At 41.2% G+C, this 20,978-nt stretch overlaps 1 protein-coding gene across 2 annotated transcripts; it reads right to left on the bottom strand.

The window, feature by feature from the left end:
* Positions 1 to 418: 418 nt before the first annotated feature.
* On the bottom strand, positions 419 to 20,579 carry ERCC3 (ERCC excision repair 3, TFIIH core complex helicase subunit). 2 transcript variants are annotated; one of them, XM_039696921.1, is made up of 15 exons: positions 20,474 to 20,579; positions 20,180 to 20,385; positions 19,075 to 19,311; positions 18,126 to 18,175; positions 17,064 to 17,199; positions 16,691 to 16,855; positions 15,331 to 15,535; positions 14,037 to 14,351; positions 12,647 to 12,831; positions 9,951 to 10,153; positions 6,513 to 6,609; positions 6,206 to 6,323; positions 4,956 to 5,074; positions 1,681 to 1,833; positions 419 to 1,323 (listed from the first exon to the last, which is right to left on the bottom strand). In XM_039696921.1, exons 1-15 carry the CDS (start codon positions 20,565 to 20,567, stop codon positions 1,189 to 1,191), a joined length of 2,418 nt encoding a protein of 805 aa, XP_039552855.1. In that variant the 5' UTR covers positions 20,568 to 20,579; the 3' UTR covers positions 419 to 1,188. The 2 variants fall into 2 exon arrangements, 1 of the variants encoding a protein (XP_039552855.1); XR_005626302.1 differs by lacking the exon at positions 419 to 1,323 and having other exon boundaries at positions 1,697 to 1,833; positions 4,956 to 5,076; positions 6,207 to 6,323.
* Between the last annotated feature and the right edge of the window lie 399 nt (positions 20,580 to 20,978).

Below are 20,978 nucleotides of genomic sequence, written 5' to 3'. Positions count from 1 at the left end.
CTTCTGGAACACATTTGTCATACAGCCAGAATAGCTGTGCCATGCATGTTCCTTCCAGTACGGTTAACCTTTATACAAACCTATTTTCAACCAACAGAGGTCGTTCCTAAAGCTCTACAACCAACCAGAGAAATAACACCTCTTAATACAACACCAAGTAGCATGTTACATTACTAAGGTGTTACTTAAAAAGCATTCTTCTGCCATAAACCACCATTTCCCTATTGTTTTCCAGAATTATAATGCAGTCTTCATTAAAAAAAAACCAGAACCTCAGGAATCTTTCTTTCACACATTCTTCCAATTCACCTTGTGAGAAGTCAAAATGCTTTTTGATTCAATAATAACCTCTGTGGTGACAGTGCACTGTTTAGCAGTTATGAAGGGTTTATTGCATGGTTAATAAATAGACTATAAATAACAAAAGAAACAGCTTTTATTTGAGCAACTCCTCAAGAGTAGCAAGAAAAATTAAGAAAACGAGCACAGAATTCATATGTATTTACTACTAATGCTTTCCTTGAGTTTACTTTGGAGACAGTCTCTTTTTCTTCTTGTGTTCAAACTCTAAAGTATTTCTGACCTATTTGTTGGAATTTTAATACAGGTAAAGTCACAAGTATAAATTAGCTTTCCGTTTAAAAATATAATGTAAAGTGCTCCTTTCAGGATTTGTTCAGCTCACTGAATGGTTTTATTTAAGCATTTTGAGAAACAGTATATTGTTGGGCAGACACAAGAATCAGATAAATAATATCTCAAACATCAGTACAAACTTCATTTACAAAACCTTTTCAGGACTCTTCTGAAAAAGGATCTTCAGCTGATAAAAATAAAATCTATTAATTACCCTGAAAACCAGACAAGTACTTCTCTTGAATGAAGTGGCCCATATGCTTCTTCCCTCTGGCCATGAGGAAATGAGGGCATAAGACAGTGCCACAGAAAAAAAAGTATGTGCTGTGACATATTTGTATCTTAAGGTTTCTGAAAATATTTTCATGGTAAGATTTAGTTCTGTCTTTGCTTTCCCATTCACCTACGAGAGCACATACATTGGTAAGTAAATATGTGGCTGTACAGATGCATATAAAAGAGTCTGTTAAAGGAGCTGTGATAACTTTCAACTCCATCTTTCCAGTAGCAGGACACGTCCACGGGTGACATTCCGAGGACGTGTGAAGGACGTCACTTGCGGAAGCGCTTGAACAGGGGGTGGATGTGTTTGTTGGCAGAGGCCTTGCTCCGTGAGGAGTGGTACTCCATGTAAACGGTGTCATCTGCTCCGGACATGGAGCTCATGGTGCCTGCACGGCGCGACACCTGCAAGGACAAGGGGCACAGGCACGTGCTTAGTGTGGCATCAGAGGCTTCAAATATTTTCACTGCATGTGACTTAAAACATTCACTTCAAAATCTGTAATGATAGATCTGTTACCTTCTCCTTTAAATATGATGGAGAAGGACATGAATTCCATGTCAAATTTCTTCTGAGTGCCCAACAAGTGAATTATTCCAATAGCTAAAGGCTAATACAGATTAAAAAAACAGATCTATTCTCTAATGTTTCACAAAGACACCAGGCCATCAATGACAACATCACATTTAGAATTGGATGGAAATAAAATGTCCCAATTCTGTCCCACCCGTGGTCATTCTTTTCAAAGAATTCTTCATTACCTGAGCTGACTTTGAACCATATTCTCCAGCAACTACTTCCTCCTCAGCATCCAGGTCAGATGCCTGCAGGACTTTCTGGAGAAGCTGCTGCTGTTCTTCTTTGGTTGAAAATGAAAGTTCTTCTTCTTCCATACCTGCCAGCTTTGTGATTACCTAAGAAACAGAGCACACTACAAGGTGAGGGCTCTTCCCCCTTTTAGCTATTCAAAGCCAAGACAAGTATTTCTGATTCTATATCCTGTTTGAACTGCCTTCAATTTTTATTAATGGTTGGAACAACCTCACACTACAGATAGCACAGATACACACAAAATCTTGCTAAGTGATGTACATATACATACACTCACAGCTCTTGTTATAGTCTGGCTGGAAATACAAATGACAAATCTTTGGGGAAAAAAAAAAAAGGAAAAGAAGAAAGAAAAGCTCTGGGCAGAGCATGCCAGCTAAACATTGTTTATACCAGCTTGACCAAGAACCTGACCAAAGCACATGTAACTTAGACATGTATTCAACTTACTGGAAGGTTGGTGTCATGCTGTAGGCTCTAGATGTGTCTAGTTTAAGAACCAGTATTTTATATGTAACAAAAATAATCCCCTAGCTCTGCAGAGACTTAGAATTTTAGCAAGAAGCCTTCAGGACAATGGGGAAAAACCCCTAACAAATGGAGATGTACAGCTGTTGGGAGAGAGTGCAGCAACCTGCAACAGAGCATCAGTCACAGAGCAAAAGGACTCTTCCAGCCTTTGACTACTTCAACACTGGGTAACTTCAGTTAAGTCTGCTCTCCTTGGAATTCTCAGTAACTCATCTGCTAACTGCGTGCAGGGCACATGTGGCCTACTGGCAATGCAGTGCCATGGGCTCCATCAGCTGGCAAAGTTCCTCTTCTGAAGAATTGAAAGATCTCAAGCTTCTGTTATAAAGATTTACAACAGGCAGCTTACTTTCTTAACCAGAGGTATTTTGAAAGTGTCACATTTGACATGGTTTTGAGAAAGACATTCTAATTCAGCCATTGATTATGTAATGTTTTCCCTCATCCTTTCTGCTTACCTCCTGAGTCAATACAATTAGAAACTAATTATCTCAGCAGTCTGGGTTGGAGCAGATCACAAAAACACTGTAAATAAAGTTTAAGTTAAAGAAATCCATATTAGCTGCCAAGTACCATTTTTCAAAAATGGGGTAGGGAAACACTGGAATGAATAATAAGTGCTGTGGACTGTTATTTGTGGGAATGTCTAGTCTGAAAAAGGATGTTTTCCTGAGAAAACATCCAAACTTGAAGAATCCATTAATGGAAAGAATCAGTCCTACATTGCTAAAGGAACACTGTGGTACTCCTTGTTTATTTAGGAGGATATGTGTATGGTCATCTCAAAAATAAAGAAAAAGGAGTCACAAAAATCCATTTTAAATTGTATTTGCCTGTTGCCAGCTCTGGTTGCAAAACAGTGCTAGCATGATTCATAGAATGGAAAGAATTCCCACTGCATCATCTTTTAAGCTGTCCAACTGATGCTCTGTTTAAAAGTTACCCCCAGTTCTTTAATATACAGAGTTCTCCTGCTACTGGTTTAAAATTTAGTATATCATACATTTAGTCTCTAAATAAAAATACAATACAGTAGCAAAGGCAATGGGTTAACTAACCAAAAAAAAAAACCAGCCAGCAGTACACTCCAAGCAGTAAACTGTAATAAGGCTGATATTTAAGAAGCAAAGACAAGATATGTGGATTTAGCAAAAATGTATTACTCCAGTTCTCTTTTTGATGGAAAGCAGAGAAATGAAGCTATTGAGAGATGGCAAGAAGAAAGTAAGTTCTAAACAAAAAGTGGAAAGTGTTACCCTTTTAAACTAGTGATGAATTTCTAGTTATTCAAGAACACAACTTCTAAAGGACAGGACATTAGCATTGAAAAAATTACCAAAAGAAGGGTAGGGTCTCCATATTTGGAATACTAAGAAAGCAGACATCTATTGGGAATGGCATACACATAGTTCATCCTTGCTCGGAATGAAGAAACACAATAGATGGTTTTTTGGAAGTTTCTTTCGGCCCTAATATTCTTTGATGCCAGCTATGACAAAGTTTGGCAAACAGAAGAAAATAGATTCTAATGTTTTGTTTCCAATCTGCAAATAAAGAACATTCCAGTACTGGTCAGCAAATGTTGCTCCAGACACTCAGCTGGCCACTTGCACTGCTTTTGTGCCACATTGCACCAAAGCTCCTAAGACTAAGAACTCCTTCCTTGCAAAATTAAATCCCTCTATTTTAACCTCCTTTTTAGCTCTAGAATCCAGGGCATTCAAATATAAGTAAAGGGATTGCTCTAATCTTCCTGGCTACAGCCACACAGATGTATTTGCTGTAATTAGTTGCAGCTTAGTACTGATCTACGACTTTGTTGAAACATTCACTACAAAGGAAAACAAAGTTCTCACCTATAAACACCATGACAGCTCTCTTTCTAAAGAGCTCTTTAATGGGCTGCTCTTTCCAGAGCAGTGATTTCCTCCAGCTCAGCAGTTCAGGGGGATGTCCTGTACTGGTGTCTCACCCAGACAAGCCAGATGTGGGAGTCTCATTTTTCATTCTCCTCAGCATTGCTTCTCATCGGGAAGGCTTCTATCAGAGCAGTAAGCTCCAATTTTTCAGAGGAATAATTTACCTAAACCCAAGAGCTATCATGATACTCTGCTGCCTTTACAGCCTAACAGATGAGCATACAGGGCAATCCATGCATTAAAAGAAAATAAGTAAGATACACCATGAAATCTATAATATAGAGGAGCTTTGGTTATGTTTGGAAGATGACATAGTAAAATGTCTGATACTGGAGCTCTTTGGAAATTGTCACTTCCTAAGTTTTGCAAGTTGTCTAAATTGGTGCTGCCCACTCTGACAACACCCAACACTGCTTCATGCAGCGCCAGTGTGATACTGTATAATGGAAGGCCTGCACAGATGGACAACTGAACAGCAACCAGCAGCCAACCACCAAGGAAGGAGCACTGCACCCTGCAGGGTGCCTGCTTTCAAGTTACAGCACTTACCTTTCTAGAAGCTGTACAAAGCTACTTGTATCTGCCCTCACAATAGATGATAAAACAATACCAGGGCAGTTCTTGCTTGCAAGAAAAACCTTCATTAATGCATTCCACACCCAGAATTCTCAAGTACTGGACGGAATACTAACACTAAACAATATGAAAATTACATTCTTAGGCCTCAAGCATAATAAATAGAAGGAACGAGTTACCTTGAAGCTATACCCTTGATCTACAAGAAACCGTTGTCGTTTTGTTGAATATGCCATTTCCTGAGTGTCTTGGGATACAAGGGAATAAAAAAAGGCATTGTATTCCTCAGCAACCATGCCTAAGAGACAAAAGCACTCAGTGATTAGTTTCATTTGGAACACTGCAACAAAGAACAACTGAAGAATAAATATTGAAAACAGGTACTTGTAACAGTAACTTGTTCCCACAAAAACTATTTGCATTGTCTAGCTGCATCCAGACCTTGCATAAACTGACTGACACAGCATGGAAACTCCTACTTTTGTTCTTAATAACTTGAGGATAGGTGAAAAGACAGAAAAATAGAAATATAGACTAACACAATCACACAGGTGCTCTAAGAAGAACTTGCTGCTTTATTCTGCTAGGCAAGGTGAAATTTGTTTTTAAGTCTATCATGTCGAGAAGAAGTAAAAAGTCAAGAGCAAGGACTGTTGTGCATGTCAAAAGAAGTTCAACAGAAAAACACAAAGGAAAAGTTTTATCCATGTGAACTAGAGTTTGCAGTGTTTTTGAATTTAAAAAATGAAACAAAGATACTTAGCTAAGAATTCACAGCACTATCTGAAGACCAGCACCTACCAGGCTGTGCATAAAATTTTTGTCACTTACAGTCCTTAAGGTCTGTTACCCTGGTAACAGGGTTCTCTTTTAAAACCCAGGGTTTCATTAAGACTTTATCAATTTACTAACATGGGGTTCGTTTGCATTTTCAAACAAAGCCTTACCTGTAAAAAGCACAATAAAATAAGTGTCTGCAGAGCTTAAGTCTGAGTAGAAAGTATTTTAAGAGTGAATTGTTCTAAACAAAAAAATCCTTTGGCCATGTTTTACAAAAACACACTAGTCAAAAACCAAATCCAATTTTTAAAAGCAAGTAATCTACAGTGTCAAAAATGTGATTTCTAGAGGCTTGCTTCTCAGAATAATACTATGATCCAACACAAACAATTTCATGTTGCAGAAAATATCAAGGAATGAAAAAGTGAGAGAATTGCCATAGAAAGTCAGTTTTCTTTCAGCTTTTTTTGTCCTTTAGAAGTTTTCTCATCACTAAGTTTACTGACCCAGAAGATGCTGAATTTTCATTCACTGGTATATAGGTATATTCTGTTTGACTAAAACATAAGAAAGCCTCATGAACATCCAGTTTCTCCTGCTCTAGGCTGCTGTGATCCAAGGCCCAGAGCCCAAGCACCACCTCCTTTACCTTTTTTGGCTCTCAGCACTCGTCCCAGCCTTTGAGCCTCCTGCCTTCGTGACCCACCGTGGGATGAAATCTGAATGAGAACATTGGCTTCTGGCAGGTCGAAGGACGTGTCCCCTACCTGCAACAGAGCAGCACCCTCTGAGCAGTCTCTTATTTCCACACCTCCCCAGCCAACACTAAATACAAAGCACAGCTTTCTTTGTGAGCTGTGATATGAAGATGTCAAATGCACACCATGCATGCGCAGCTGAGTCTTAAAGCTGACTCCAAAGATAGGCACAAGGATACAGTGAATATACTCCCTCACCTTGGAAATGAAAATAGTGTTGATTTTTGGATTGTGCTTGAAGTTTTGTAGAATTTGCATTCTTTCCCCTTGTGCAGTAGGACCATAGATATAAGGTCTGAAAAGAACACAACATATACAAAAGAAATAAACACAAGATTTCTCACTGATTTCTTATGAGGTACCATGGCAGGGAGTGCAGGACACCTTTGAGCAGATATGAAAACAAGCCAGATTTTGGTACAGATATCAGTTCACTTTTGTTGACTCTTCATAGCAGCTGCCCAGGGGTTTGTGGAACCCTCTGCAGCAACCCAGTCAGCCAGAAAGAGATTCTGACAGTTACAAATGTTTTTCAATTACGTGCACCAATGAAGCTGTATATCAACAGACTGAATACATTTCCTACGCCTACATGAAAGACTGAGGGCAGCTGTTAAAAGACATTTTTTTCCTCAAATGTACTGAGTTAGCACATTTACAGCTGCAACCTTTGGTTCCTATTTAAACACTTGAAAATACAGGCTTCTCTATCAAGGAGATGCTGGGTGTCACAAATGGGCTGCTGGGTGTCGTTCTGGGAAAATTATATTTGCTTTTCGAGCTAACCTCTGGCCTCTTCTAATACCTTCTGGGCTTACTGAAATCTGAAATGATGCAAAGGCCTCAAAAATTTCATGAGCAGCTCACAGTGGCATTTCATCTACGGTTTCTAATGTCTGACAATGAATTACATGCAACATTTAATGTCTCAGTCCTGAAGGCTCACACAAACTCAGTCACTCACAGACTTCATGAGTAACTTGGACTGCTATGAATTTTTCAGTGTCTGGCTGTTTTATTTCTGCCTAAGCAGAGTTAAAAAAACAAAAAGCTAAGAAGAGCAAAGCCCACACAAAAACAGTGAGCTGCATGCAGGATAGCACTGCACTGCTTTGTCATCTCTTGTACTACTTATCCAAATTAAGGTTACCAAGCATCTCCAAACAACAGGAGTTAAGTTTTCCAATTACCATTTTGCTCACAGTTTCATAAATTACTTCTAAGACAAGGAACCAAGCTCAAATTTTCTATTTGGTATTGCACATACACGAGTGGTAGCTGAACATAAACATGACAGTGCATAGGACTAAGGTTTTCTATTCTTATCAACTAATCCCTGTGCACTGGCTCCTCTTGCTTTTTTACTACAAACTTTATTCTAGGGTTTTTTACCAAACAATCCTAGTCATCTCTAATCTAATTCTTCTATTTAAGCAGACTTTTAGAAAAAAAAAAAGCTAAAAAATGAAAGTAGCAAATGAGTCAATTTTGAAAAAAATATCTTCATTATTCAATTAGTAGTGTTCTGTAATATCTTATTTTAATTTTCATGTAGTATTTAAATTGTGAAGTTAAATAACAGATTTAAACTGAAACTAAATTTTTGAGCCTTCCTTAAGACCACCGAGAAGATATTCGAACACATTTTGTATTGAGAACAGAATGATCCTGAACTCCTGGCTATCAATCCTTCATTTTAACTTGCCCAGATCCTTCTTGATAGCATTTCACTGGCATTCCTGAGTACTTTTCTGAATCTAGAACATTAAGTGCTAAATGGATTCTTTTTTTAATGACTTATTTTCCTCCCTGCAAAAAGACATCTGAGGGATTTGGAAAGGTAGATTCCTCTGCCATTAACTGACAGAACCACAAAGGCACAGTCCTTCAGAAACAGTGATTTAAACATATTCCTAACACCAGTGAAACCAGTCATACATGAGCTATGCTATACTGGATGACACAATCATGACAGCCGGCTGAGCAAATTTAGATTCTCTGGCCCCAAAAATTGTGGACAAAGTAATTCCTGTCATGTGCATGGATTTCCCCTGATGGTTCCCCACTACCAAGGGCAAGGGGGTTAAGGGAGGAGCCAGCAGAGGCAGCCATACCGTGGCCACCTCTCCCCCCATGGGGGAGCCCACCCAGCCTGCAGGCTCCTTAGGCCATGAGAAGGGCAGTGGGAGCTGTGCTCCTGCTGGGCACGCAGCCACAGCACTCCTGCTCTGCCCACTGGGCTGCTCTCTCCTCCACACACAGAGTTCCTGCCCTGCACAAACTAACAGTTCCTTCTGGTTTAGCCTGCTCACAGCAAAAAACCTCCAGTTAAAACAAACCTCACCTCTGTCAAGCACAGCAAGCCTCTTTTCTTTCTAAGAGTGGCAGCTGGATAACCTGGAGCTCCATAAACAATGTGAGAAATACAGAATTCACTCCAGAACATAAAAAGGGGCCACCTACTATTTCTTCAACTGGTTATCCTGCCACGCTTCCACAGCATCTACCTGACTTACAACTGCTGTGCATCCCCTGCCCCCCCAGCACTGCCTGTGCTAAAGGCTTTGTCTGTGGTACACTGAACACTGCTAGAGACATTCCAGAGGCATCATTACAGCTAATCTCTGTCCAGACAGATTAAAAAAAATGATGAAAGAGACCACGGGTTTTGGAATTCATCCAACACCATTAGCTCTGCTTGCTATTTGATGTCACAGCATGCCAGCACCACACGGCCCCTTAAAATGCAGTCAGAACTGATCATAAATTTTGGAAAGTGTAAGGCTTGTTTGTGGTTTTGCTAAGGAATACTGCTGAAATTCCTAGACATGATATCATAAACCATCTAAATGCCCCGCAGCTTCCAGCAAACAAGGCCTTATCAAAGAAAGGATGAGGCCAGCTAATAAAGTTATGCTTCCCAATAATCGCTCTATGCCTGATCCTGACAAACTCTCCCTGACTGTCCCTCCCCAAATCCTACCAACAGATTGATGCTGACCCCCCATAAAACCCTGTTTGCACAACCTCCTATAACTGCACTCATGTAACAGTCATTTAAGGTAATCAAGGAGCTCTAGGGAGAAATGTCCTTTAGTTTACTAAACAATTACTACAGTTCTAGGCACTGCACTAGTACAGCACAAATACCAAAAAAGCTTGTCTTCATTATTTTTAGGCAAGGGTAAAACCTTTTGAAAACCTGAAGAAGGCAGCCCTGGATCTCAGAACATCCTGAAAGATCCAGAGAGTATATATTTGAAAACCTTGGTCTCAGAGAGACAGGGGAAGCTACCATCCATTAAAGAAACAGTTCTAGTGATATGCCCAGAAGCCCCTCATTTTTCCATTGGCTTTTACTAATTAAAATAAAATCAAAGTACTAAATCTTTTGCAAAATCCTGAATGTAAACTCTTCTGAAACAAATGCTAAACAGAGACTCTTTTCAAACACCAAAATCACGTTTCAGTACCAGTAATGTCCATCCACAAAGACCCTCCTGAGCTTTTTATGCAGGAGGACTGGAGTTACAACATTACAAAAAATATTAAAGACTACTGAAAGCTGTGAGATTGCAAGGAAATTGTCATGGAAGGAGGAAAACAATAGTGCCATCATTGGTTGTGAACACTTACTTCCCAAGTCTGACTGCATATTCCTTCAGTGCAAACACGTTGTCAGCAAAGACGATAATTTTATCATTCCGTCGCTCATGAAACTTAATCAGGAACTGACAGGCTCTGAATTTGTTTGGGTTCATGGTGTAGAGCAGTATCCTCTTCTTTGTTTTAATAGCTACATATTCTCTGTAAAATTCAGGTGACATTGGGCACCAGACCTACAATGAGAAAACACACACAAAGTAGCACTCTATTATTTGCTGATTTAATCCCAATGGGAATTGAAAAGATATTGGGGGCTGGTAATGCATTCTGTATAGGGCAGGTTACACATTTTAACAGTCATTTCTATACCAAAAGGAAAGCTACCAGTCAGTGAAGTCTCCTGCACTGCTAAAATCTGTTTTTCCAAAATGCTTTGGCATTGAGATCCATGACAGAAACAGGCAGTGTGACTGGAACAAGATTGTTACTTCATGTTCACATTTAAATAATTTACTAAATACTACTACTTCCTACAAAGCAGCGATTAAGAGAATTAATTGTGCAGTCTCCCTCTCACAGCAGTCAAAGCTTTTTCCCATAAAGACTAATTTTCATCCATATTCTGAAATCTGAGATGTTTTGTCTTCATTACAGAACAAATTCACCCATCTTTCTTCATATATCCACAAAGGAGTGACCTTTATTTTAACAGCTAATGAGTCTAGAGCTTCCAAAACACAAGGATTGATTAGAAGTTTTCAACAGACATTAACATCATCCCAGGATACTCAAGCAATAACAACCATAGTACTTCAACAAGTCTAGGTTTATGTTTTCTACTCTAGCATGGAAAAAGAAGAAAGTATCTAGTTTGAGCCAATGAAGTGACACTATTGATAACATCTGACACTATCTACAGGGGATATAATTTGGGAAACATTCACTCTGCTGTACATGATGCTCATATGTATTGCACAATAGAAATTAACAAGCTCCACAGAGAAAAGCCTCTTTCATAACCACCATTCAGCTAAGGAAGTTAATGACAATTTACAGGAGTTTATTTAAACAACATTAATTGTTCTGTACTGATAAGACCTAATTTTTTGTTTCAAAGTACTTTTTCCAGTGACTTAAATGCCAGACGATGCTTTTATTATCCTCTGACTACATTAAAAATAAATTCATGTACTGAATAGGCTCTGTTGTTATTGTGTGCTGCCTACATGAAAGACTTAAAACTCTTGAACCAAAAGACAATTACATCAAAGTGACAACAACATACAAATACTGAATATTTGACTGTGATAAAAAATTTCATCTATTGCTCAATGCCTCTGACTGCATGGCAAACACATGTATTTTGTATTTTCATTTTACATTTTGCAAGACAGGCACTCCAATCCAAAGACTTAGTATTCAGAAAGGGATTCTGAAAGGGATTATTTGTAAATTACAAAACTCTGAAAAAACAGGTTTGTTGTCTTTTTTTAAACTTTGTGTAACTTTTTAAACTGTGCTGCTCATTCTCTTTTGGAGCAGTGAAAGAGCAACATCTGCAACAACCATGACCTGCCCTATGAGACATCAGCACTGCCCTCTCCGGCCACTTGGGAAGAACTGCACTTAAAGAGTGAGCCACACACCTTTCCTGGCTGAGGGGAATAAACCAAGTTGATTAATGGTGCTACTCCTCAAGGAAATCCAAACAAATATGCAAAGCAGTTGTGAGTGTATTGGACTCAACACTGGACTTTTTTGTTCCTTGCCTTTGGCAGAGTCAACAAATGTTAGCTCAAAACACTGGCCTAAGGAATTTAAACTTGCAGAATTTTCCCATCATTCAGAACAAAAGGTATGCCATGCTTCATTTTCAAATGACTGAAGGGCAGTTCAGGGACTGAGAATTTTGCTTGCACAGCAGAACTAACCAAAGTGCCTAAATGCAAATCTGAATCTGAGGACTGGTTACTCTCCCTTCAACCCTAGTTCTTCTCTGGGTACTTTTCACTTGCATTCTATGTGTTCAAAGCAGTGGGTTTTTTTTTTTTCTTCTACAACCTCCAGTTTGCACAATGTTCAAAAGGAGAAGGGCTGACCTGCATCTGCATCTTGTATTCCAGTACCAGAGCTAGGGAGAATTCCATGAAATTAACAAGGCAGGTTTAAAATAAATCACCACAACAATAACACAAAGACAAAAAAAAAAACCACCCAAAACCCCAAACAACCATAACACAATGCAGCTGCTAAAACTTTACTTCCATTCAACAGGAGACCAGATAATTTTTTAATGAAAAAGCAATCCCCTAATGCTTACATGGAAACCTCGTAAATAACAGAGAGCTTGGAGAAAGTTATACTCTTCCCTAAGAATCTTCCATGTCAGTTATCAGAGATAATACACTGAATTAGGCTTTCCAGAAAGATTACTTTAACATTCTATGTGCCTGTGTGAAAGATTTTCACCTCTTTTGATACTAGATTTACCTCTCATCCATATGCTGAAAAGAACAGAGGTCACATCTTTATAGTAGAAAGAATGGTGAGATCCAGTCCTACGTTTTCAAGTTTCATTCTCATATGTTCAGGCTTGAAATAAGCAGATATTTTCTTACATGTTTTAAAATTTCTACTATTGTTATTTTTAAAAGAGCTGCCAATTTTTTTTCAACTTTATAAGCATACTAAATATACACTAATAGTACCAAAAAGCAGAGCATCACCTCAGCACACTGGACTTTAGCAATGTAGCCACTGTTCTGCAGCTCCATCCAGTTGGCTTCATAGAGCTTTGGTCCAATCAGGAAGTTCAGGTCAACAATTTTATCATCTTCTCTGACCAGGGTAGCAGTCAGCCCCAGTTTACAGTGAGCTTGGACGATAGTGAGCACACGTCTGAACATTTTTGCTAAGAAATCCAAGACAAATTTTTTGTTAACTTTCCTGAATGTTTTCAGAAGATAAATACTGCAACTTTTAAAAGACATTTTCATCAACTCCTGAACATAAGACAAGCACAGCACCGGGAAATCGTACCCCACTGCACACACACTCCTAACAAATCTGTGTTACAGCAAAACTTCACAGTGATTGCAGCTTTAGTTTGCATTGTCAAGTGTACTCTGAAAATTCTAGTAAACCTTCTTTATTTCCCATTCCCCAAGAGAACATTAATATATTCAGAGGTTACATGGCTTGCTTTGGGTCTCTACTATTCCCTAGCAAGAACTATGACACAAATACTCTTGGCTGACTGCCACATTCAGGACTTGCAGGATATAGCAGAATTACTCATCTTTGCTATTGCTAGAAATCACAGAGGAGTTGCTATACCTTCATTTCTATGAAACCAAGCAAGAACAAAAGTGACAAAACAGTGCCAGTATGCTACTTTGATAAAATGGCAATTAATCACCCAGGTCTACTTCTGAAATCCATTACTTCTGTAGACACCAAAACGTATTAAAGTAAAATAAAGGAGGAACAGCTAAGAGAATCTTGGGTGGTTTTTTAGCCAGGATTATTCCACAGACACTTTAATAGTACATTATTGTTTTCCAGTAGTACAGATCTCAATTACATGGCAATTTCAAAGATAACAGATGTTAATCACTATGGTTACTCATAGATATTAAAAGCTGGCCTGCAGTGCCACTGCATCTAAGAGAAGAAGGCAAATGAATTCCTGTCCTGTTCAAATAAGTCTACAGCTAAATTATGCAACGGTAATTCAGATATTTTAAGAGCACTTTATCAACCTACACAGAGGAACTTGTTCTTTACACTGCTATTACAGAAAACACAGTGACTAATTTGAAGGGTTTCAGAAAACTAGTGGTCAGCTAAACTATGTAGTATCAGTGGGGGGAAAGTAGGACACATCAGTTTCTAATTTGAAGGGTTTCAGAAAACTAGTGGTCAGCTAAACTATGTAGTATTGGAGGGGGAAAAAAAAAAGTAGAACAAGGCAGTTCACTTGTCTCAAAACCCTGAGCCATGGGTTTACTCACTACATTAACCATGAGAAGAACAGCAAAAAAGCACCACTTCTACAAGAACAGAAGGACATTAACAATGTGTGCAACATGGAAGGCTTGCACACATTTTCCTTACCAGGAATGGTATGGACTTCATCCAGTATCATAAGGCCCCACTCTTGACTTTTAAGCCACTCCATTACTCTTTCTGCTTCCCAAGACCTTTTTGTCGTGTGCCCCAACATGGAGTATGTACTGATGGCAACAGAACAACCAATGGGCTTGTCTTTGGCATCAGACGTGAAGCGACAGATCTGGCTGTCGTCGATGGTGGACCACATCTTGAACTGGGCCTTCCACTGCTCCACAGACACGGCAGAGTTGCCGAGCACCAGGCACCGCTTGCGCACGGTGCACGCGGCCGTCACTCCCACCAGAGACTTGCCAGCACCTGCAGGGCAGGAGGAGTGACACTCATTAGTCGTCTCTCAGACACCACTGGAGTAGGAGGAAAACAAAACCAAAGAGTGAAGGAAAACCATGAGAGGATATGAAATCACGCAAAGGGAAATTTCTTTGTTGCTTCTTTGCTACAATACTCATAAAGAGATCAAGTATTCGCTTCTTAAAAATACAGCTGATTGTCTACAGGACAAGAAAATAATTCCAAACAATGGCTTTGACCATTAGAAGCAATCATTTTACTGCTTTTTAATTTCAAAAGAATGTTAAATTACAAGTGGCTACAGAAAGCTTCCCTAGGGGTGCTTTATTGCTCTGTCTCTGCCAGTTATACATTCCCCCACAAAGCAACTCCTTAAATCTTCCCATCCTTCACACTTCTCCCAGCACTCCTTACGGACTCTCAGGCCCTCATCAAAGGTCCCATGTGCCTCCTTCTCCCTCAATACTGAGGGTACTGGCACACAGCCTCCTGTTTGCTCCTTTTCCCCGTTTTCTCTGTAGGCTGTCCTAGTCAGCATGTCTCTCATTTCTTCCTCAAGCTCTCCGGCCCAGCACCTGTGCACTCAAGCTCTTTCCTTCCCTGGACACCCCTTTATGCCACCTTTGTATTCCCAGCTCCCCGTAGTTTCCCCATTCCCAACCAAGGAACAAATTCCAATGCCAACAGCTTTACATTTTACAGGAAGATGAGCAGAGGTGGCAGAGGGCACAGTGGAAACACGGCTGGCAGTGTGAAGGTACCAAAGCTGTTCCCCAGCCCCTGCCAGGACACAGACAGCTCTGTGACCCAGCTCTCCCTCAGCACAGCCTCACCAACAGCTCAATAAAAACCACCAGGACTCTGCACACTGGGACCATAACAGTCCCTGCTGCTGTCTGAAATCCAGGCAGCTGTCATCTTTGGAATTTTCTTTACTACAGGCAAATACAGAACAAATTGTCTAAGTACCAACACAGACACTTACCACAAGGCAAGACAATAACACCAGACCTGGCTCGTCCATTCCCAAACATCTTCCTTAGGCTTTTCTCTTGATAGGGCCTGAGGACTGCAGTAGGCTTCAGATCTATATTGATGTCAGGATTCACAGAATCATTTCTGAAATCATATTCTGCTAGCAAGGGGTACTCCAAATGGATACAACGCTTCTGAAGTTCTTCAATCATCTCCTGAAGAGGAAACAAAGCTTCACTTGATAAATTCTCCACATCTGAATTAATTTCTTTTTCCCTAAAAACAACTATGTTACATAGTACCAAGTGAAGTTACATTTATTTTTATGCTTATGAAGTCTTATTCTGGAAACTTTACCTGTGATCACCCCAGCCCTCAAAACATTTTGAACAACAGTTAATATTAGAGAGGGCTCTTTAGGCAGATGGAAGAACATGACACATTCAGCTCATGCTGCTTGCCCAGCAATGACTAAACTACAGCCTGAAGTCCTGCAATGAAAAGTTCAGTAAGAGACAAGAAAGGTTCTCCAGGTTACACAAAGCTGCACATCTGTTACCCTGAAAACCTCCACACTCTGTATGGAAGTTATTCCAAGACAATGACAGGCTGAATCAGTCACCAAGAGGTTGTTGGTTTGGGTTGGCTTTTTTCAAATAAACAAAACTCAGCTCCTAAGTTATCCTTTTTAAAATTCCTTTTTCCCCTACTAAGGCATCATTAGAATCACTGAGTCCAAAACCAACTTGAGAAGTTCTATAGAAGCTCTCTGAAGGTCAAGCAAGGACTGCGCTCCAACCTCCAGCTCCAGCTTCTCAAGTGATGAAATTGGAACCACCCCAAAACCAACTTGAGAAGTTCTATAGAAGCTCTCTGAAGGTCAAGCAAGGACTGTGCTCCAACTTCCAGCTCCCCTTCTCAAGTGATAAAATTGGAACCACCAAGAAAGAGTTCCTTCTGCAACCATGAATTACAAACAAAAAGCAGGAGGGAAAAGAAAAAAAAAAAAGGGCTGAAAGCAGCCCAAGAGTTCCTTCTGCAACCATGAATTACAAACAAAAAGCAGGAGGGAAAAGGAAAAAAAAGGGCTGAAAGCAGCCGTCCACTGAATTCTCATCTTGAACTAAGTAATACTCAGCCACACTTGACAGGACCTCCCTGAGTCCCTGGAGCCTCTCTGGCCTGTAAGCACTGCGCTCTGCAGGCAGGGAAAGAACAACACCCACACTGCCACTCTCTAAGATTCTAAACTTTGGAAGGTAAAAGGAGAGAAATGTTAATGACTTCCAATGATCTCCTCTACCAAACAAAGAGCCACAGTACTTCCTAGTAAGTTCTCATGCTTATGTGCTTCTCTGCAATATTCATACCTGCTTGACTTCAAAAGACACCGTCTGTGTCTCCTCCTCCTCCTCCTCATCTTTGTCCATCTGTTCATAAAACTCAAATAAGTCAGCTGGGACATCTGGCTTATTCTGAGCATCTGTTCCCTGTGAAGTTGATGGACCAAGGCCACCTTCACTAGATTTGGAAATCTGAAATAGAGGAACATGAATTTTCACCACAAGTTTCATTAGAGACACACTCTGCTCCCCTCTTCCCCCCACATTTAGGCTCATTAAAGAGGCAGAGTTTGTTACTGGCAGAATGAAGCTGATACAACAAACAAACAATAGCAACCCCAAACTACTCAAGAGTTTACCTCCAGTCACTGCAGTAATTTTAGAACAGGGCTGGACATACCGCTGATTTACTTGTGAATGTCTCTGTAATCAGCTCTGTCTCTTCACCTTCAGCATTTCTCAGGCGACATTCTTTAATTACATGGTCTTGCAGAAGCTGCTGAATGACATCAGGGTGGGTACTTTCCACAAAATACCTAAAATTAAAGAATAAAGGAAAACATTTTTATCAACTCATCACCTGAATAACTCACAGGAAGAGTGGCATAGATGCACAGCTAGAGGCACGCTCAAGCATCCAGTCTTGGGGTGCTAATTTAAAAATAAAGCCATTATGGCAACTAAAACTTTTAAAAGATGCCTCACACCAAAAGCATCACATACTGTGCAGTCATTCTTCCATCTTATTCAAATGCTGTCTAACCTAATCTGAGTGGCAAACTCCAGCAGAAATGCCCACACAGACCTCTCACATACCTCTTATCTGTGACACATGCAAATTAAGTAAATTGTTTTGACTGAACTGAGCTGAGTTTGTGAAAACACCAGATGTGGTGTTTTCAAGTCCTGTCCATAGCACCAGAAAAGCCCAAAACACAAACCCCCAAACTTCCAAAACACAGACCACCTGAAAATTTAAAACTAATGCATCCTGGAGATTCCTCAATGATGATGCTGGTTGGAGATCAGAGTTAGAAGATGCACTGACTTCTCCAGGCCCCTTCCAGCACTATCCTCTGGCTTTAAAACAAATCAGATTCAACAGACACACAAGCACCCACCTCTTGCCACTAGAGATAAGCCTCTTGCTTATCTTTCCCAAATGATTTGAAAACCTCAAAAGACATACTGCAAGTCCAAACACTAAAGAAACAAGCTACAATATTAAATTTGCAACCTACTTTTAAAAATGTGATGACAACCAGCGCTACCTCACGACAGCCAAACACAATTCATCAGCTAATGTACTAAATACTTCCAAAAGCTGTAAAAGTGATACCTGAGAGCTGTTACACTCAGCTGGCAGCTGTGAGAGCTCCTGAGAGCACTCACTCACTCACTCACTCAAAGCTGTGCATTTGGAGGGTTTCCTGCCACAAAAGCTGAGGAAGAAGCCACTTACCTGTTATGTTTCAGAACCAGCTTCACCTTCCCATAGCTGACGGTGCACAGCTACAAAGAGAGCAGTCATTAGGAAAATGCAAAAGAGAGATTCCATGTTTAGGACCAAACACTGCAATGGCTTTAGGTCTTTGTGGGGAAGCACCTTACCACAAAACATTTACCTGCACTGCTGTTATGCTCATGGAACAAACCTGAAAAGGCATTTTCAGAAGATGCTCACATCATCTCACACAGGGGATCAGGCACAGATTCTCACTTTTGATACCTAATCTCAAACTGTTTCCAAGACTATGAGAACACACTTGCAGGATAAGGCAGGCTGTCTCAGAGTGCCCCACTTACAGAGTGCTTCCTACATTCTGTCTTCCTTCAGAGCAAATCTGAGGAAACTTTCCCCAGGTACGAGTTGTACTGGCTGAAAGTATCTACAGACACTTAAATGTACTTTTTATAAATTCTACAAAGGCTATCCTATGAAAACAGTACATGTGCAGCAATACCATATGCAAAAAGACAGAAAAAAATATGTTCTCTTGAAACAATGACAGAAGAATAAGGTAGTTAAAAGTAATGAATGATTAAAAAATAATAAATCAATTAGGAGAGGCAGCAGGAAAGGTATTCCTTAGTAGAAACAGATGCTTCCTACATTCTGTCTTCCTTCAGACCAAATCTGAGGAAACTTTCCCCAGGTACGAGTTGTACTGGCTGAAAGTATCTACAGACACTTAAATGTACTTTTTATAAATTCTACAAAGGCTATCCTATGAAAACAGTATACATGTGCAGCAATACCATATGCAAAAAGACGGGAAAAAAAATGTTCTCTTGAAACAATGATGAGTGATGAACGATTAAAAAATAATAAAACAATTAGGCAGAGGCAGCAGGAAAGGAATTACTTAGTAGAAAGAGATATATTTCCAATGCCAGTACAACAGCCTTACCTTGATAAACTGAATTATTCCATCTGGGACACCAGTCTTGCTGAGTTTCTGCAAATACTCGGTGATGTCACTTGTCTGCAGGCCCACACTCACAGCAGCATACAGGGAGTAAGCAGTCAGCTTGTACTCGTGAATGTGGGTGGGTCTGCACACAGGCTCAGCAATGGCAACCAGAAAGTCCTGTGCATATTTGTAAACTGGAGAAAAGGCTTCCAAAAATATATGGCCATCAGGAGCCTACAGAAACAAACAAATGCTGAAGGCACAACAGTGTTAGTCGAACTGAATCTCATAATGAAGTTACAAGAAAATGAATAAACATGTAACTTTTGTCTTCTGAAAATGGTCCAGGAATTGATCTATGTTCTTTCCATGGCACTACGAATACACCACACCCAGATCAGTAAAGTTTTTACAGACTGACATGCTGGGGTATGCTTTCTTTTTTAATACTAAAGAAATTACTGCAGTAGAGGCAAGCTTCCAGCCCCATTTGCTGAAACAACAAAACTCCTTGCTCATTTTACACAGAATGAATGAATAAATGAATGAATGACAGGCAGCACTTGAGTGTCACAGCCTTAGGTGCCTGTACAACACTTGGTGACAGGCACCATGCAGACACTGGCTGGGAAACCACCTCTTCCCTAGATGATGCACCGCTGGCCAGACCTTGGACAAGTTTACTGACACCCCTTTCCAAGGACAGAGAAAACAAACAGCACCAGTTACAGAATATGAGGCCAGCCTGTCTTAGAGCACACTCCAACACACAAACCCTGCTCCTGTGTCACTGCAGCGATGGATCCCTCTTGTGCCATCAGCCAAGGCGATGCTCTCCAGCCCCCCCCGAGACGTCTGGGCCGTGCCTGCAGCACACCCGCGACCCGCCGGGAGGCTGCCGGGGCTGCAGCAATGCCTGGGCGCTGCCGGGGCCGCTCCAAACCCCGCAGCCAGGCGCGCCGAGGCTCTCCCCGCACGCTCCCGCCTGACCCCGCAGCGTTCCCGGCTTCTCCAGAGGAGAACACCCCTTTCCCGGCCGTGTCCCGCCGCGGTCCCACCCTGGGGCGCACGGCCACAGCCTGGGCCCGCCCTGCGCACGCACCACCCAGAGGGGCCGCGAGCTGTGGTCGGCCTTCAGCGGCATCTGCAGCCGGTAGTCCTTGGCGCCGTACTCGTCCACCTTGGTGCCGCTCTCCTCCACCTGCTTCCCCGCCGCCGACGGCACCGCCTCCTGCGGCTCCTTCCCGCCACCTTCGTCCTCGTCGTCTTCGTCGTCATCGTAATGGCGCTTCTTGGACTTCTTCTTATCTGGGAGCAGAGCGGGAGCCGTGACGAGCCGCCCCAGGTGCCCGCTCCCGTCCCCGGCCCGGCCCGCGCCGCTCCCGGCCCCGCTCACCCCGCTCCTTCCTGCCCATGGCCGCCGCGCGCCGCGCTGCGCCCGCCCGCGCGTCACTTCCGCAGGGCAGCGCCGCGAGGGGAGGAGACACCATCGTCTCTGTGTTCCCGGGGCCGCCCCCGCCACGGGGAGACGCGCGGGCGGGCCCTCGGATACGGGGGGCAGCCACAGCCCGGAGCAGCGGGAAATGAGGAAAAATAATTAAAAATTAACACAAGAAATCGAACTTCTGGAAAGCGCACCGTAAATAACAATAAAAAAGCCAACTCGGAATTGAGATACGAGAGTGACATTGCGCAGTGTTCTGAAGTACAGAATTCTTAAAAGAGAAATCACACTGTTGTCCCTACAGAGTGTTTTAATATATTTCTAAGTACAATTCGTGTCTGATTTTGGAAATACAAATACATTTCGAATGGTTAAAAACAAAAATTAAAAAAATATTTTGAACATCAGCCAGCTGAAAATATATTTATCTAGTAAATCATCTCTCAAAGCTTTTATA

The sequence above is a fragment of the Passer montanus genome, unplaced genomic scaffold (genome assembly GCF_014805655.1).
Source record: "Passer montanus isolate IOZ18808 unplaced genomic scaffold, ASM1480565v1 scaffold1, whole genome shotgun sequence".
In the NCBI taxonomy this organism is placed as follows: domain Eukaryota; kingdom Metazoa; phylum Chordata; class Aves; order Passeriformes; family Passeridae; genus Passer; species Passer montanus.
This window is presented reverse-complemented; position numbering and strand designations above follow the sequence as displayed.

What these genes read in the sequence shown, in the direction of transcription:
- ERCC3 (XM_039696921.1), bottom strand. Translation starts at nt 20,567, where the DNA reads ATGGTGTCTCCTCCCCTCGCGGCGCTGCCCTGCGGAAGTGACGCGCGG. An exon ending in GCTCGCGGCCCCTCTGGGTG is followed by an intron (nt 19,312 to 20,179) that starts GTGCGTGCGCAG and finishes TTGTTTCTGTAG; the next exon opens with GCTCCTGATGGCCATATATT. An exon ending in TGAAGTCCATACCATTCCTG is followed by an intron (nt 12,832 to 14,036) that starts GTAAGGAAAATG and finishes TGGATTTCTTAG; the next exon opens with CAAAAATGTTCAGACGTGTG.